This window comes from Amphiprion ocellaris, chromosome 5 (assembly GCF_022539595.1).
Source record: "Amphiprion ocellaris isolate individual 3 ecotype Okinawa chromosome 5, ASM2253959v1, whole genome shotgun sequence".
Taxonomy (NCBI): Eukaryota; Metazoa; Chordata; class Actinopteri; family Pomacentridae; genus Amphiprion; species Amphiprion ocellaris.
This window is the reverse complement of record NC_072770.1, coordinates 27,039,822-27,058,820: the sequence shown is the minus strand read 5'-3', so window position 1 is coordinate 27,058,820 and position 18,999 is coordinate 27,039,822. Positions and strand designations below refer to the sequence as shown.

Genomic DNA, 18,999 nt, shown 5'->3' with positions numbered 1-18,999 from the left:
TTTATCATATTTTTAGTATGATTTTATTTACAGTATTTGTAGTATTTTGTCAGGGGCTGATCATTTATTATTCAGACATTCCTTTCATCTGTTGTAGAAAGTTATTCCTGATCCATGATGTGAGGCGGATTATCCAACTCTGAGTAAAATGTTAAGGTGATAAACTGCTTAGCACGTGTACACAAATTCCTAATATGTGGCTTTTTAAAAAAATTTTTACTTATATATAAAGTCAGATATTTGTAGGATTAGTCATTTTCTTCTTAAAGCTGGACATACTTTTCATTTATTTATTTTACAAGAAACATTACAGGGTACTTGTGATGGACTGCAGTATTTCTGTTAAGAGGTGGCTGCAGGGAAAAGTGACAACTACACGTGTCTTGAGAAAAGCCAGAAGGTGTGACTGGCTTGACTGTGATGTAATCCTTTGCAAAACTTTGGTGTGGCCTGACATAATGCGGCATGACAAATGGAAATCTGTTGAGTGCAGTAGGAGAGAAGTTATTAGTAAACTTTCATAACAGATGACTGACCCTCAGCCAACACCTCAGCTTTTTATTTCTGGTAAGATGGTAAAAAAAGATCTATGAAGAATTAGCTGACATAACTTACATTTAGATTTACTTTGAAATAATGTGGTACCGCAATTATTAGTAGGTTTGTCGCTTTTTCCATTGACAGAAAATGTAATCCAAGCTTTGTATTTCATTAATAATTTGACTATTTTTTCAAGCAAAATGCAGATGTTTGCTTCTGACATCCTTATTGTGTTTGCTGCTTCTCTCTGTTTCAGCATTTGGATTGGTGGTCACACAAAGACATTTTAATATGTCACAAAAGGCTAAAGGAAGGTAACTTCAGATAATTTAATTGAAAAATAATCCGTAAACACAGTTAAAATTAAACTTTTTCTCATTTTGCTGTTTCTGTGGAAGCAGAAATCTGCTGTAACCAAAAATGTCCATCAGTGTTTAAAATGAATATGAAAGCGCAGCACCAGAGGGAGCTGTTGTATAAAATACATAGCTCAGTTTTTGTATAATCTCACCAGCATGCTCTCATGTGTTACCTTCCTCCTGCTCATATATGTTAACTAGTTTTCCACAAACATTTTAGTTAATACAGTGACACCATCACTGGATTATTGTCTTTTATTAAGCATCAGTCAGTAAAAGGAGAAATCTGCTTCAAAACTGCTCATCATAGTCATTTTCCTATAGCATTTATATTATATTTACAAGTTCAGTGTGTCAAAGTTTAATAGCGCTACATGCGTTGAACAACGGGAAAACCACAAATATAATATTCTACAAAGTCAACTGGTACAAAGTATGAAACTTTACAAAACAAACATTTCCCCAGACACAGTAAGGGCAACATACAGACCTGTGTGAGCTGAACAGAGTGATTATTTCCCTGAAGGAGGGGGAAGATTCAGAAAATGAAATCGTGCGTCTGTATTTGGCTGCGACCTCTTGTGTGGTGTATTCTTCTCAAAGAAAATGGTTACCTATTGGTATTTTAATTTGTGCTTTTGGACATTGTATTTGAACCGTTGTTTGCTCAAATACAGTGTTTCTATATTGACAATTCTATTTGTCACTAGACAGCAGAGTACTTAATTCAGAAAAATCAATAAAGTGCAGTTCAGAAAAGAGGAAAAAAAATTATAAAATAAAAAAACAATAAGAACATTGTTAACATTCATCCAACACAGAAAAGAGCTGTTCTGTTAAAATCGACTATGGCTTGTTTGGAAGAAAGTCCACTATGATTAGAGGCTCATTTTCAAAGATTTGTCATTATTTACTGCATGTTTGACTGTTGTGTGATGAATGCTAATGAACCTTCATTCTTCACCGTGTAACACCCTCACCCACTCATCAAAAAAAGAAAAAATTTCTTTGTTTCTTCTGTCTCCAACGCATTCAGCAGTGAAAGTCGTACGACCATTTGTCAGTTTGACATTTTCATTCCATTACCATGCAGGGTTTAGGGCTGGGCTGCAAACAATCCCACACACCAGTGACTGGTTGGTTTCCTGTCGGCCTCCGTAGCCTCTGTTTTTCCAGACTCTTTTGTTACAAAGTTTGCTCCTCAGAAGTGGATGACACCATCGGAACAAAGACATTTCTGTAACTGAGCCTTTTCCTGCAGGCCCGGACCCTCCCTTTGCATGCCCAGGATGATATTTATAGAATCACAGAATTGAAGACATCCTCAAAAGGATGCCTCAACCCAACTGCCATTTTTGCATTGTCACTCTGCACAAAAGACTCGAGCACAAGGAAAATCCTTGTGATGGAAAAACACACACAAGTACTGTGTACATAACCTGACTGCTTAACTTTGTTTCTAAATGACAGAATGTAATGGCAGTCATCTCGCCTGAGGAATGTTTTACTCTGTCGCCACAAAGAGAGGACAGAAAGATCCTAAGATTCTGTTTTGAATGATGATTTGTTGAAGAGTAAAAGTGGACGTGAGGAGCTGCGGCCATCATTAGGGACATCAGTTGTAATCAAGCTGACGTCTCCCTCCCCGTCACACACCACTTGTTCCTATTCCATTTGCATTTCACACTCGCTCCCTCCACTCAAGTGTTCATACACATTTTTGCAATATCACCTTTAGTTTCAGAATGTAGTCATGCTCTGTCTGTTCTTTTGTAATTTGCTGAGATGTGTGCATGTTTCTACGTAAAAACAAACGAGTGAAATAAAGGGATGATGTGGCAGTCTGATTGAACGGGCCCGCAATCCAGTTTTCTGTTTACATAATTTTCCTCAGGCTTCACCATCACTGAAGTAAGCAGGGAACAACTGAGATGAAAAAAAAAAAAAAAAAGAGTGAATGAACAAAAATGTAATTGTGGTGTGTGTTTGCACTATGCTATTTTAGTCTTAAAGGACCCCATCTCGACAAATTAGGATACTTGCTTGCATCAAATGTGAGCCATCCAGTCATCTCAACCATCACCATGGAAACAGTGGTGCTTCACAGTACCGAGTGCATCTGCACCTGTTTGTTTTTGTGGACTGGGACCTTTTTTCGTGTAAATGTTTGGTGCATTTAAGTGCACAGGAAAGACATTATAGGAAACTGTAGCATGATGACCCAGTTCTCTGTTTGTTTATGTGCTGTACAGTTTGTTTAATTATCATTTGGGTTCCGGTGGACAAATTCAGTATGCAGGGTAGGCGTTTGTTAAAAGCAAAGGCACAGAAATATCTAACTCATGTTATGTCTAATGACTGCAGACAACCATGCGCAGTAAATACTTCTATTTCTTTAACTACTAAGAACAGTTGATTTGTAGCATGCTTGCATGATATGTTGGAAAGTTAATAATCTTATAAAAGCATGCTTGCACCAGATGATCAACACCCAGAGTGGTCGTTTTGGAGAAGCAGGATGCAGGACATTTGGTTGAACTAAAGCTGCTTATAGCTGAGAGGTGTCTTTATGTTAGCAGGAGATATCATGTGGACTCATGTGAATATAATGATTTGGATTTTTGGAAGTGAACCACTTGTCAAGATCCACAGTGTGTAAATAATCAAATTAACTTTTCAAATGGATGAAAGAAAATAAAATCCTGTGTTCCCTTTTCATTTTTTTTGATCCTCCATCAACAGCTTCTTCTAGCTTACATGTTTGTCCCGAATGAGCAAGTATGGCTCCCTGAAATATGTCAGATTCTTTTTGTTTAGAAAACGGAATGCTTACATTTCTTAGGAAAAAAAAACTTTTAAACTTATTACCATCTGTGTGAGTTATCAGAAAGAACAATTCTTTGGTTCTTCACATTGCACAAAAGATCAACGGACAAACGTTTACAGAGAGACAATAGCAAACAATACAAATGTATCTACTACAGAATATTGTCTAATAAATGCAACTCCATCAAAATAATGTGGTACATATATTGTAAATGCAAAACTATGAATTCAGCACAATATATTTGTCTAAGAGTCCATTCTTTTAGAAAATATCTTAAAAATATAAATTATTTAGATTCTTTAACTTGTACAATAAATGTGTATTTTTTGTAATAGATTCTACTTTTGTAGTTATACATGTACAATATTGACACTCCTACAAAACCGGAGGATCAACAAAGAAAATCTGTGCGATTTTCACTGCTGTCTGTCCAGCCGTAGTGATGCTCATGAGAACTGTCATTTTATGCAAAATTCAGTGTATCAGCTACAACAGGAATGGTGACTCCTCCACACACCTTTGAGAAAGTCTGAAAATAATGTGATATTTTTTGTTTTTGTCCAGATTGAAAATGAAATGTGATTACACCAGTCATGGGGATACACACAGACATTTAGAAACAAACAAAATAAATGAACAAACAAGAACAACACAGTATTTTTTTTTCCTGTGTTCGCAAGAAAAAGAATTATGTTAAGGTGCTCTCTCTTGCCTGCAGTCGGGCACAATGGGAACAAGAAGGAAACTGATGGATCAAGTCTCACAGTGTCTCTCTGTGTCGTCTAAATGTTTTCTGTGCAGTAAAAAATATCAACGAGCAAGACACTAAACTCCTGTTGAATATAAACAGACTGAAACACTTGATTCTCCTACAGGTCACACTTAAGACAAGAGACCACGAATGCTACATAACAATAAATATACTATATATGAAAGGTAATTATTGCACACATATGTGCTATCTGTCCTTCTCTAGATTTCTCTCCTTGTCATACATATAAACATAAAACATGGGAGACACATGAACTAAGGCCAGTTCTGAGGAAGGAAGTTAAAGGAAGCTAACTATACATTTTCCCAACACTTTGCCTTTGTATGTTCACCCTTCATACTACAATATAGTTATTGGAAATATCTCTCCTGTATGTGCCGTGTTTCAATGCCCTTTGTGGTTTGCTACTGATTTGACAGCCTTTGCTATAGTGACTTTGAAGATAATTGGTTTTTGATCATAAAAATGGCATATTGTACTCTTACAACTAGGCTACAATTATTAGATGGTCATCTGGGTGAAATTAATGTAGAAATTATACAAATCTTCAGATTCTATTCATTGCCATTTTTAAAACCTTCAAGTCTTCAGATAAATTAATCTATTCAGGAGTCATTGGTAGGAAAAAGTCTGAGAGCAGAACAAAATTCTTCCCCATTGTCCACAACTTTTGTATTGTCATGGGAGAAGTAGTTTGTGTTGTAATTCTTCAAATGTTTTCAGTGTCATTCATATTTTCGGGAAGTTCACTGTGCTTGTTATTTGCTCTCCACCTCCTTCGCTTCCTCCTCTCCTGTCTGGTTTCTTTCTTTTAGTGACCTTAAGAGTTAGAATGACTCTTCTCTCCCTGAAGTGGCTGTAGTTCCTGAGCCACATGGTTCTCCTGCCCCTCTAATGGCAGTGTGCTATTCCCCAGCTTCCTCTGGAGTCCCTCCATGTGGTTGGAACTCTGATGGCCAAACTTGGGACTGGCTCTTTCCAGGAGTCTTTGGGTCGGGTTGGTGCCTGAACCATCATGCAGGTGCTCCTCTTCGTCTGTGTCAGCATCAATGAACTTATTGATGGACGAATCATGGAATGTGAAGATGCTGGGTAGTAGATTCTCTGGACTCTTACTGGGTGTCCTGCTGCTGGCAGTTGTGTAGACGGACACCTCAGGGCTCTGGATTGATGAGCTGTCTGACAGGAGACCTGCCCCTGGATCCTCGCTGCTTCTGAAGTTGACCTTTAGCGAGCGACTTTTGTTGAAGCGCAGGCCTCTGGGGCTGTCAGAATGCAGACTGGACTTTATGCCATCTCCTGCCTGAGGTGTAGAGATGCCCTGGGATCCTTCATGTTCGTTCTCCAAGGTGGGCTCCAGGCTGGGGTTGGTGCTGACCTTCCCAGGGATGTTGCTGATTGGACTGTGGGAAAAACGAGAGCTCTCAGGAAAGTCAGTTGCACAACTGATAAAGCTGTCGATGCTGGACATGCTCTTCATGTCTGTCACTGCCTCCACTGTGCTGGACATGGCTTCAGTTGGGATGCTTCCCATCTCAAATTCAGCTCTCTCTCGGCCTGTTTTGGATGACGGCCCCTTTTCCTTGCTGTTGAGGTTGGGCTGCGACTGAGTCATGGCCATCTTTTTGTACATCTCCTCCAATTTCTGTGCACTGAGGTGCTGGGGGCTGCTGGAGGGCTTGGCCTGCTCTTGGAAGCTTGATTCAGGGGTCTTGGTGGGGCTGCTGGGGCTGGTTTCCAGCCTGAGTTTGGGGGTCCCTTTCTGGTGATTAGGAGACACATGATTGTCATGAACTTTCTCCTTATGTCCATCACCTTTTTCCACCATTACATCCATGAGCTCCACATTGCGACCAAATGCGTCTTTAATGTTCATAGAGACAATGCTACCATTTCTCTTAGCCCTCTCCAGAGCCTCCCTTCTTTTGATGGCTTTCTCCTGCCTCTTTTGCTCTTTGTAGAACTCAGAGAAGTTATTCACAATGATGGGGATAGGTAAGGCTATCACCAGCACTCCTGCAATGCAGCATAAACCCCCGACTATTTTCCCCAACAGAGTTTTTGGGTAAATATCTCCATAACCTACTGTGGTCATGGTAATGGTTGCCCACCAGAAGGAAGCAGGGATGCTCTTAAACTTAGTGTCTTCTTCGTCTTTCTCAGCAAAGAATACCAGACTAGAGAATATCATGATGCCCATAGCCAAGAAGAGGATGAGCAGGCCCAGCTCATTATAGCTCCTCCTGAGAGTGAAGCCCAGAGACTGAAGACCTGTAGAGTGACGGGCCAGCTTCAGAATACGCAATATTCGCATGATCCGGAAAATCTGAACCACGCGGCGGACGTTCTGAAACTGCAGCACACTCTTGTTGGATTCTGTCAGGAAGATGGTGACGTAGTAGGGCAGGATGGCCAGCAGGTCTATGACGTTCAGAGGACCCTTAAAGAACTTCCACTTGTTAGGGGAAGAGAGAAATCGAAGCAGATACTCCATAGTGAACCAGGCAATGCACACAGCTTCCACATGGGCCAGTTGTGGGTTGTCTGTAGCTTGACCAAACTCATCTGTGTCCTGCAGCTCTGGGAGGGTGTTCAGAGACAAGGCAATGGTGGATAGCACGATGAAGAGGATGGATATAATTGCCAGGATCTGGAAAACACAGAGGGAAGGAAAAATTAAAAAAATACTGAAGAATAAAGAATAGTATCTGAGGAATAAAAAGTGCTCTATACTTTCTTAGTTCCCCTTTCAAGGAATAGCACTGCTAGTCAATTCTCCTCCTAAGTTCAAACTAAAATATCTTAACATCTATTGGATGACTTACAATAAAATTTTAGACTCACCTTAATGTTTCCCCTTTGGGGTGAATCCTACTATTTTAAATATCTCCTGACTTTTCTCCTAGCAGCCCCATAAATCTGACAATTTAGATAAATCCAGACGGGGAACAAGGTAATCATTACCTGCTCCACATCACCACATTAGTCATGTCATTGCAAGCAGGTTGAGATCAGTGTTTAGCTCAAAGCCCTGCTGTATCTCACCACAGCCTCACACAGCTGCTAATGTAGCTGTAGACGTCTTATTCAGTAAGATTTAGCTTGTAAGCTTTTCTATAGGATTATTTTACTAACCATGAAGTTTCAGTTGATCAGGTGACAAATCAAAAGCAGCGATTTCTTTAGGACATGCATGCTAGAAAAATGTATACAGCTTCAGACTAGTTGCCTAATCCAGTCTTTTAATCTTCCTGTAACAAGCAGCAGATGTTTGATCATCAGTACATTTCTTCACTGATGATGGTCGCTTTGACTAAAATGAATAAAAGACTTCAAGATTAAAAGACTGCTCTGAAAATACAAAATCTCTGAAGCCATCTGTATTGTGTTTGTGCGAGAGTCCTTCTCATTACCTCGAACACGTAGCTGGCACCACACTTTTAAGTTTTATTTTCAAACCCTAATTTATCACAGTTATACCCACACAAAAAAGAAAGAAAAGGAGTTTGAAACAGTGCTTTAACTTCAAAGGAGGAATGTTTCTTCTTTGCAATTTAAAATCCTGAGAAATAAGGTAATAGTTGAACATAACAGTGGATGTACAGTGGTTAATGTGGGAAGCTGAATGTCCCATGAACTACTTGCTGAAAGTTAAAACTCTCCATGAAGGAAATGCAGCTTTAGCAGTGTCAGAGAAAGGTCAGATCCATGAGAAAATCCATTTCAAATTGGTGCAATTTAATTTCAAAAGTGGCAATAATATCCCAACTTGTAATATTATTTCATGACCCCGTTAACTTTCTGGCTTTCATGTCAGCGTTTCAAAAGGAATAGGGTCAGAACTAATGTGATCTCAGGGGCAGAAGTTTCTTTTTCTTCTTTAATTCTCTCACATTAAAGTGAGTGACAGGGAAGGATGAAGACAAGCTGGAGTATTTTCAGTTGCATTGATACACTTTTTAAAATCCCTGTCACACTTTTTCACTGTCTTCATTTATAATCAGTTTGCTGCAATCATCCAATGCCCAGGGCAACAAGAAAACCACAATGTACAACTTGTTTTACAAAGCACACCATGCATGGCCAGCAAGCCTGACTGAAAGGCCACAGGAGGCCTCTGAAGAACTGAGCTACCTACTAATGACATAATCTGCTGAGCACAATAGGGTCTGGTCATTGTGCCGAGGATTAAGACGGCTGCACAGTTGTGGCTGTGTAGGTGTGCCACACCTATTATTCTTGTCCTGGAGTCAGTGTGAAATCCAACACAAGGTCACTGTGGATCCTGTGTCCCTGGAGACAGGCGAGCAGGATTATTCGTAGGCACCAATCAGCCCCCATAAGCTTTAATTAATCTTGACAGGTGACTACTTGTACACCTACCTTGGCCTTTGAAGAGAGAGGGATGAAAAACAGAGAAACACTGCCTTGGGGGAGCTCAGGGAGGACAGGAGGAAGACTGGACTAAAGGCACATCAACTTCAGCAGCCAAAGAGTTCAGATGTGAGAGTGAATTAAAGGGCACACAAAAAATTTAATTCTATCGGAGCTTTCCCTGAAATAGCCAGCCTCCCGGTGTGGGTCTCAAGAGACACCAAATGATGGATGAAAACTCTCCAATGTGACCCATTACAGGTAGATTTCTTGCAACTGAATAATCACACGCAAGAGAATAAAACAACTAAAGCCAACATGAAACATAAAAACGACCTTTTACAGTGAAAAGGAGAAAATTAACATCACTATTTTCAGTACTTTTTGAGGATTTGGAGGTCACATACGTTATCAGAAACTGCAAAATCTGGATTGTAGGAAGAAGAAATTGTATGTGCACTGATTTAGCAGCATCATCACTGAGCCTCAGTTCTAAAACGGGCCATCCAGTGGAAACCGTATTCATCAGATCAAGGCTTATCTCACTCAATGCACTGACCGGGCTGGAGTGCAGCTAATGAATCATGCCGAGGACAAAAGACGGCGCTGAAATTGAACCTAGGTGTGTTGTGTAAAGAGAACACCCAAAGGATGACCTGCTCCTCCCATCAAATTCTTTCTCTTAGTCATCTTTTCCCCTCCCCACCCCGGTAGTAAGCCAGCTGGGGTCAGCTGGGGAGGAAGATTACAGAGATGTGATCTCACCACAGAGACACACATGGACGCAAGCAGAGAGAGAAAGAAATTCCTTCTGCGAACATTCGTGACGGTGACAAATCTGTGACAAAGAGAGAATGAGGCAAGCCCAGTCTGTGCTTTGCACCAGACACTGGTGGGTTTCCTTTGGTTTGGCAACATGAAATATAGGATGGTGCTCATAATGAGGAAACTGAATATCTTTATGTAGCTGTTAGACCACAGCAGGAAGCGAGGAAAAGACAATTAAAGTGTGCATCCTTACAGTGCTTATAAAGGCACTAAAGCTAATGCATTGGGATGAATGTATTTTATTATGCAGCAGGAGCACTGAGGCACAGATCCACTGTTAAGGAGGGTTATTGTGTTACCTCATTAGCTCTTAACAACAAGCACTGGGGTCATGGGGGTTGGCCCATCCCACTTCCTGTTTGCATGAGTGGAAGATGAATCTGATCAAGATTTCACAAACATAACACACACACTCATCTGCAACAAACACACACACACACACACACACACACACACACACACACACACACACACACACACACACACACACACACACACACACACACACACACACACACACACACACACACACACACACACACACATGCATAATAGACATATTCACTTGCAGCTCAGTAATTAGCCCAAAGTCTCCCTTCCCCACAGATCCAGAGAGGCAGGAGACTGAATATCTAATATCCTCCTGAAGTGCAAACTATCCTGTCCTGGAAAAGGTGTGTGTGAGGGCTTCCTCACTGGGCCATGACGGACTGCAGAACCACAGACATAGCCCAGTTTTCACACTGTTTTCACCGCACAAGGTTAGATCTGCTTCATGCTTGATCGAAGGAGCAATGGCAGAGAGAAGAGGGTTTCTATCAACACCTGGCAGGAGGTTCCTCACAGAGCGAGTGTCCCATCAAGATTAGGAGTTTGAGATTTGTAAGATAGTCAAGTTGCGCTCATTTCCCAGGAGTGAAAAACAAAGCATTCATTCTATATTCATTTCCTAACTTTATGTTTTACCAGACGTGTCTTCGTTTGTGCTGCCTGGCTTTTCTCAGCAAGTCTCATTCATTCAGTTCATACCGATTATACCAATGGAGGGAAAGAAATAAGACTTCATGAAAAATATAACTTTGATCACCAAGCTTTGCTCACTTTCATGGCTTGATCCATCTCGAGAGTCTGAACAGAACAGCAGCTTGGATTTCAGATCACATATTTAGAGAAGTGATGTGTTTCCATAATGAAAAAAATCCAAGCATTAAAGTATCCAACACCTTTCACTTCTTCTGCTATCCATTTGTTTGCTTTATATGTTTCAAACGAGCACTTTGAAATTTTACTAAGCTAAATGCTAAGATTAGCACACTAGAATGAACGTCATGATTGTGACAAACTAAGATTTACCAGAAAGAAAAATATTTTTAATTTTATCTTCCTAGATTACCTCCAAGATTTCCTAATTAACACTTAGTACAAAGTACAGGTGAAACTGATGGGAAAAATTAATTACTGGACAATTTAAAATTTTGACCTGGCAGTGGTGCTATATAAAAAGTCATGGGACCTCCAGAGTTTCTACAACTCATCCTGAGGGGAACATAAATATAGCCACACAACCACTAGGTGTTAAAATAGTCTATGTGACAAAATCCCAGAACCCACTCCACAGCAGGATTATCAATTTATTGTTGGTCAAAATATATTTAAAAACACAATTTCTGTTCAGACCAGGGGAGGAAATGTATTCAGATCATTTTTTAAAAAGTAAAAGTACATACTGATTTTTAAAAGTACTGTTTTGGTCCATATGTCTGAGATATTATTATGTTTGACATCAATTGATTATTAATAGAGATGCATCAATGTGTCTGCAGCATGTTACTATTGTAGCTGCTGCAGGTGGAGCTTTTTGAACTACTTTATATACAGTTTTATATACAGGGACAGCAGATATCTCAGAGTAGTCATCAGACGGTTAATAGGAGAAGAATAATCTTTGATTTTTGGTGAGATTTTGGATCATTTGAAGAATTATTTAAACTACGTGAGAACTTACTTTATTTCCCTCCAGTTATTAATAAAGTCAGTCAAAGTCTAGGAAGTCTCAAGGGATAAAACACTTTTTGGTGGATCTGCTGAGAACTCAGATCTCTGATATTCGACTGATTGGATACTATTATTTATAAGAAGGCAGAAGCAAAAAAGGTTGAAAACCTCAGGTTTAATTTTTCATGTTGTGTTGCATTTTAAAGCTTGTTGTAGCATCCCTCGTGTAAAATCTTCATCTTAAAGTAATTGAAGCCATAAAATAAAGTGAAAAATGAAAATAAAACATTTCTCTTTGAAAAGTAGTGGATTAGAAGTATTAAGCAGCCTGAAGAACTTGAGTAAATGCTCTTACTTTCCATTGCTGCTGGAGAGATACCACAGAAGGAAGAAAGAATTCAGGGCAAAGAGAAGAGCGTCAGATAAAGAGTGGAGGATTGAGGAATGACTATAATCAGAAGCATGAACTACACGATTGATATTTGGGTCTTAGAACAGATTACAATGACAAACAAAGTGCCATTGTAGTCAGATGTAAAAAAAATAATTTTTTGTCTATTATTTAGGGTTTTCCCTTGTGTCACGCCGTGTGAAATGTTACTATGTTGCTTCACTGCTTGTCCGATCTCATCGTAACTGGATTTGCCCTTTTCGCCATATGAGCAGAATCAATGGAGAGATTATGTCACAGTGTGACTCACTCATTTTATTTTCTGTGGGCATGTTGAGTGCAAGATGGCATCTCTAATCCTCTTATTGTACTACTTTCCTGACTTGCCAATAAATGTTTCCTGGGTTTGTGCATTGACAGCTGACCTTCCTCCTGCAGAGGCTGCTGTGGTGCTGCAGTAATTTCCTCTGTGGGATACCGGGTCAGTGTTTTTGTTTTTTATTCGAGGCTTCAGTGGAAAAGATGGATGAAATTACACTGCCAGTAAACAAAGTGGAGAATCCTCTCCTTCCCAGAGAAAACGATGGAGGCCTGTTGCAGCGATAAACACTTCCTCCCCAGGGTCACAATCACCTTCGTGGAAAGTTCCACACAGGGCCTTGAAAATACTCTCATTGGTGCTCTCTTATATAAGCTAATTACGATTAACCCTTTATTATGCAGATCTCTCCTTTTATTCCTCTCAGAGTCACTTTAAAGCTGCTAAAAGATCATGTTAAAAAATATTTCTGTCACCGTCAACAAATCTCATAAGAAGACACAAAAATCTTTTAGAATCAGTCACAAATGTCTAGTTTCCTAAAACAGTTAGATGTGGATGGTTTGAGCATAAAGTACTTAGTGCCTTTGTTGGGGACTATTTTCAGCTATGTGTGGATTTGTTGCACTAGTCAGTCTGTACAGTAGCAGGACAGGGTGGACAGAATCAACTCAAAATAAACTGCCAATGTTCATGTCAATGAACAAAGGTCTCATTGAGCGTAATAAAGTGGCTCACTGATGTGTTTTCACTAGTTTTTGTGCAACAATGGAGGCTTATGTCACAGAGAAATAAGCTACATCTGGCTTTAGCTACTCAGACAATACCTGCTAACATGATCAGTTCATCATTTTTGGTCTTTTTATGGCATTTGTTGAGAGTGAGAAAAATACAAAACAACACAGGGCTTTAAAATCTGTCTAAAACGTACATCGACAGTATCACATAATCTCAAGTGGGTTGATCTCACTCAACAAACCCTAAAATCCACGCATTTCTTATGACAGCACTATTCCATCCAATGGAAATCATTTAAATATCTGCTTTCAGCCACTTTATACACCCTTTCTTTCAAATTTCAGTCCTGACATACTTGGTATTTTTTGGAAAGTCTGGCATCCACACACCAGAATGTAAGATGAGGTTCTGTGGTTTTGAACATTGTTTGGCCCACCGGCAGACTGCTGCCTGTTGAGGCACTTTGACCTTCTAAAAAATAAGCAACAATCTCCACTGTTAATACTAGAGATGCAGAGAATAGCACAAGACTGATGGCATCTGAGTCAACAGAATAGCAGGAGTAATGAATATTTACTGCGGGGTTTTTAGGGGATGAGCAACGAGACGTAGAATCTCAGGAGGCCACACAGAAATCACTAAGAGGCCAGCTGTCAGTCAGTGAATTTTCTGTGCTGATAGTTTTTACTCAAATACTGTAATTTTATCTTTTTACTTTCAGATTATTTCAGTTGTAGTTTTGTTTGTGCATTGCTGATTTTATTCTATTCTATTCTATTCTATTCTATTCTATTCTATTCTATTCTATTCTATTCTATTCTATTCTATTCTATTCTATTCTATTCTATTCTATTCTATTCTATTCTGTTCTTGTAATACACTTTAAAGCTGACAATGGAGACAATAGAAAGATGAATAGCAACAACTATAGTAGGATAGTAGTACTAGCAATGAGGATTCTTTTATTAGACATTTGTCACAGCAGATATTTTTGACTTGACAGTGCAAGAAAAGCGCAAATGGGACAATTTTCTTTAAGGCAAAAAGCACAACACCCTGCAATTAGCTCACCAAAATAAAATGTGGCCATTTTAAATGGTTACACTTGTGCTTTTCCTGCCATTACAACCCAAAGCATCTGTTATGAAAAAGGCTTATTAATAATTACTTTGCATCACAATGTGGCTGAAAAGCAACAAACAGTTTCTAACTAAATTTGCTCTCCCGGTCTAACTGTCCCATCTGTTTCTGAACCAGATAAGCAACAACATTAAGCACCTCCCAAACTGACAAGACCTTCCGTGTTCCACACAGATGTGCCATCCACCTTCATCTGCCTAGTTTCACCTTTTCTGTCCCACCTTTCAGCCTGTAGCAGGGAGCCTGTTCCTGTCCTGTGCTATGAGCTGAGGAGGAGACAGGGAGATGGATTACTGGGCTTGCAGCTACTCATAGGATGTGTCCTTTCAGAAGTGTGAAGGTGGTGCTAAAACGACGAGGCACACAGGCACAGTGCATTAAGTGTACATGCACTGATGTATGGTCTATTTGAGTCTCTATGAATCCTGCATGCAGAAAGCTACAAGGAATATGTTGCATTGTTTTAATGGCTGTTCAGTTTAAGTAACAGTATGATCTGATAGGATTTTAATATTTGTGTTGAGAATTAAGAATAAATACAATTCATTGATTTTTTTTGTGAAATGAACAATGTATGTGCACATTTTACAGTGTAACTAGTTTTACATGACTTTTCAATGTTTGCTGAGTTCAGCCTTCTATGATGGAGGACATGGATGTTGTTTGGCATGTGTGACAGAGAAAAGGTGAAAGGATGAAAGAAAGGAAACAGGTGACACTGAAAATTTAGGACAAAAATTTAAAAAAGAGGTGAGAAAGTGAAACGAAATCAGCCCTCCAGTAACAGTGCTGTCACCCAGTGAATGTCAGTTCCCTCGATGAAACAGCTGTGCTTCCACCACTGGCCTTTCGCCAGGACATAAAACCTTGACTCTGAAACATCTGGAGCACCTGTGTTCTCAGGTGTACAGTGAAAGAATACATGACATCAGATCACAAGAACAGCTGTTCATTAGGGAATATCTTAGGGGCTTTAGGAACACAGGGAAGACTGGGAAGTGGGGAGAAGAATGGGGGAATGACCTGCAACAAAGTGCCATGAGCAGGAATCGAACCCGTGACTGCTGCATGGGGACTACAACCCCAGTTTATGGGTTGTTGAGCTACCTGGGCACCAGAAGCGAAACTGTCTTATGTATGATATGAGGCAATACATGTGCCAAAATGTGAGCTTTGTGGTTTGGACAGTGACTCCTATTTCATGTTGTATTGTACATACAAGTTTTTTGGGAAATGGCTCAGAAAAAAACACTGAGGCATTCAAGTGTACAGATGATTAAAATTTGGAATGGCTTTACAGTTTGATGGCATTAAATGTGTTTAAGTTTGCTAGCTGTGTTTGCTAGCTATATTTATCTGGCTATAATACATTGTTATCTGCATTAGATTTATGCAGAATCACATAAATGTTTTGATGCAAAGCTTCAGCTTCTGTTAGGAGGTGAACTGTTATTTTTTTGGAGTAGATTTGTCTTATGGGCTTTCTTTCCTGTTTTGCCTCACATTTTTATTTTGTTTTGGACTGAAAGTAAGAACATTTTACTTTTTTCTTACTGTGTTATTTAAAAACCTTAAAGATTTAAGAACCCTCTGGATCTGTCTCATATGAACTGTGATGTTTTATAATACTATATATGCATAATATTTTATGCAAATATATTTTTTTTCACTGCCATTACATTTTAATATATAGTGGTTTAATTAGAGATTTTTAAAAAATGCTGAAGTGGACTGAAATGATTGGGTGATTGGAGGGAACAGAGAAGATCAAACTTGGTAGCATTCAGTCAAAAATGTGTCAGCTGAGGTGAAACGAGCTGGACCTTTAGTGAACTGTGTGCTGTCTGCTGAGTGTGAAGGACAGACAGGGCTTCCAAACAGCTTGTCCCTGTCTGCCTATAAAAGCCTGCTGTGGTAACCCTCAGAGGGTTTGGGAGACTTTCCTCCAGGCTGCAGAAAGAAAACCACAAACACTCTGCACATGAGCCCAACTAATGGAATAAGCCTGGTGCCTGTGATCCGCAGATGTACAGTCCTGATAGACAAGTGGGTGTTTTTGTGCGAGCCTGAAATGCGGCATGCTGGCAAAAACCCGTGGCTCACAGCAGACTCACATCTGGTTCCAGTGAAGACACATCACACCCAGCGGACAAATGACAAGAACTCAGAATCTGGCTTTGTTCTTGATACTGATTTTTTTTGCCGGCTGGAGCTCCAGCTGTCTCTTGTTGCTATGGTCTTTGCTCACGCCGAAAGTGGCAACAGTGTTGGCAGGCGGATGAAGAAGAAAAAAAAAGAACAGAATAATTCAAGCTGAATCACTACCAACTCAGTGAAAACGGACCATTTGGCAGTGCAGTGTATCACGATCGATGTCCTCTTTTATATTTTATTCAGGGTGTGGTGATGGTAATTACTCAAGAGGACAAACACCAGTCGACAAAGTTACCAACGTATGTCAGTCGAGTCAAGTCACTCTTAACTGCAATTAGAGAATGCAGTCAGCACTAGAGAGACAGGCGGCCTGAGGACAACCAGCAGCCAGAAGACACGACTAGCCAGTAGAGGCTGCTGATTATTTACTTGGAAGGAGCTTCTGCTTACAGATTAGAAATGTTGTTGTCTCGCTGTTTCTCTAACATTTGCCCAACTACTCTCTTTTCTCACCAAACAGAAATATTCCCTGGAAAACAAATGAAACTTTGGACTTTTAAATTCAACATGAATGCTTCTGTGATAGCGACAGGAACACAAATGAGCAACAGTGCATATAAAAAGTGGCCAAGCAGAGAGTTTATGTTCCTTTTTATCAGGCAGAGCCGATAGCGGAGGTGGGACAAACTAAGATTATGTTAATAGTAATATGTCTGTGCGACTTTTTAGCTGTATTTATTATTTATTTATAGGTGTATTTTGTCCTGTCATAGTGTTTGTCTTTTACTGGGTCATTGGAGGAATGCATTTTCATTATATCTATCATACAATGGCTATATGTAAACAATAAGAAGCTGAATAAAGTCAGACCTCCATGAACTATAATGTGAGCTCCTTCTATTGATAATACAAAAACACATGTTCTGCTTTTGGTTGTTCATAAAAAGTGCATCTGAGCTGCAGTTAATGTAAAATATTATTTCGAATGAATCTCATTTGACTTCTGGTTTGGTGATTGCATTTTACTTTTTTTGGATTCCATCAACATGAAATTATACGTTGTCTCTGTAAATGGATTTCTAATTTCCATAAAAACGTAAAAATTATGTTTTCTGCTCCTCTAGCATTTGTGTGTCTGACATCAGGATGTTCATGTCTGAAAAATTTTCTCCTGCAATTCATCCGCTGTTTTTTTTTTTTTTTTTTTTTTTTACAAGTAGGAATACGGAATGAAGAAAGGAAAAGAATGGAAAGTCTAATAACAAAATCATATTTTACATTTTACATTAAAGCAACTACTTAAGTATGGAGGACTAAAAGTGCCAAAATTAAATAAATAAATACATCATTTAATAATTAATTAAATATGTCATTAATTAATTAAAATTGGAATTAAATATGTCATTAATTAATTAAAATTGGAATTAAATACTTAAATGTGTTATTAAATAAATATATCATTAAATAATTAAATATGTCATTAATTAGTTAAAATTGGAATTAAATATGTCATTAATTAATTAAAATTGGAATTAAATACATAAATGTGTTATTAAATATGTCATTAATTTATTAAAATAACAATTATTTTAAGTAAAAAACATATTTCATTATTTCACGATTTAATTAATTATTTCATGGTCCTTGTGTTGCAGTGGATCATGAATTAATTTTATCTGTCAACCTCGCCCGTCAAAGTCCGTGGGCGGGACTAACGTGAATCTAGTCTAATCCACTGCTTTTGTCTGCCTTGAAACCGGAAGTAGAAGTCTTTCTAAACATGGTGGCTGTGTAGAGGGAGAGTCGCTGTGAACTTTCTAGAGAGTTGGTGAGAGATCTTTTAGACCTTGCAGAGTATGTGGAAGCAGGACCTGCTGACCGCGAGCATGTAGCGTGTAAAGCAGAGGAATTTATTGAAGTTGTTGAAGTTATTTCCGCACTTTCCGACCAAGATGTTGACCGTAGAGTGACTGCAAATTTAGAGGAAGTACTCCGCCGGTTTTCTGGTACCAGGGTGCAACAGGAGCACACACAGGGACCAGGGCGTTTGGCATACCGAGGGAAGTTCTGGAACATCACGTTCTTTGTGGATTACCAGCCTGTCAAATTGCAGCGATGCTCGGAGTGTCGAGCGCTTTTCCTTTAGGACCTACTCGGCGCGGCACGGCTCCGCTCGTCTTTGTTTAGCCGCGATTCCACAAGCATCTACTCGGCACGGTACGGCTCGTCTCATCTTTGTTAGCGAGCGTTTCCATACGGACTAATTTTCAGCACCTTCTCGGCTGAGGTTCCCAGCGAGCTGAGATGAGCCGATAATGTGGCGTTTACATAGTGCAGGCCACTGATTGGACAGGGAGTGACGACACAGAGCAACTTCAGCACGAAAACAAAATCCTGCATTAAAAAATGACTGTAAACAGCGACGGTGTGCATTGCTCTTCACGAAACTCTCTGTTCTTCATAATTTTAATGTGACAGCCAGACCTGTACCGTGGGTGAATGAAGAGGTCGAGACTTTGTCTTTGGTGGTGGACCAAAGAATACAGAGAGAGCTGGACGGAG

General features: G+C 39.5%; 1 protein-coding gene across 1 annotated transcript in view; it reads right to left on the bottom strand.

The window, feature by feature from the left end:
* Positions 1-1,139: 1,139 nt before the first annotated feature.
* Positions 1,140-18,999, bottom strand: part of LOC111575520 (potassium voltage-gated channel subfamily B member 1) — a 47,389-nt gene continuing 29,529 nt past the window's right edge. Inside the window, exon 3 of the mRNA XM_055010705.1 lies at positions 1,140-7,148. Within this exon, the coding sequence (XP_054866680.1) occupies positions 5,319-7,148 (1,830 nt within the window). The 3' untranslated portion in view covers positions 1,140-5,318. The remainder of the gene's footprint in view (positions 7,149-18,999) is intronic.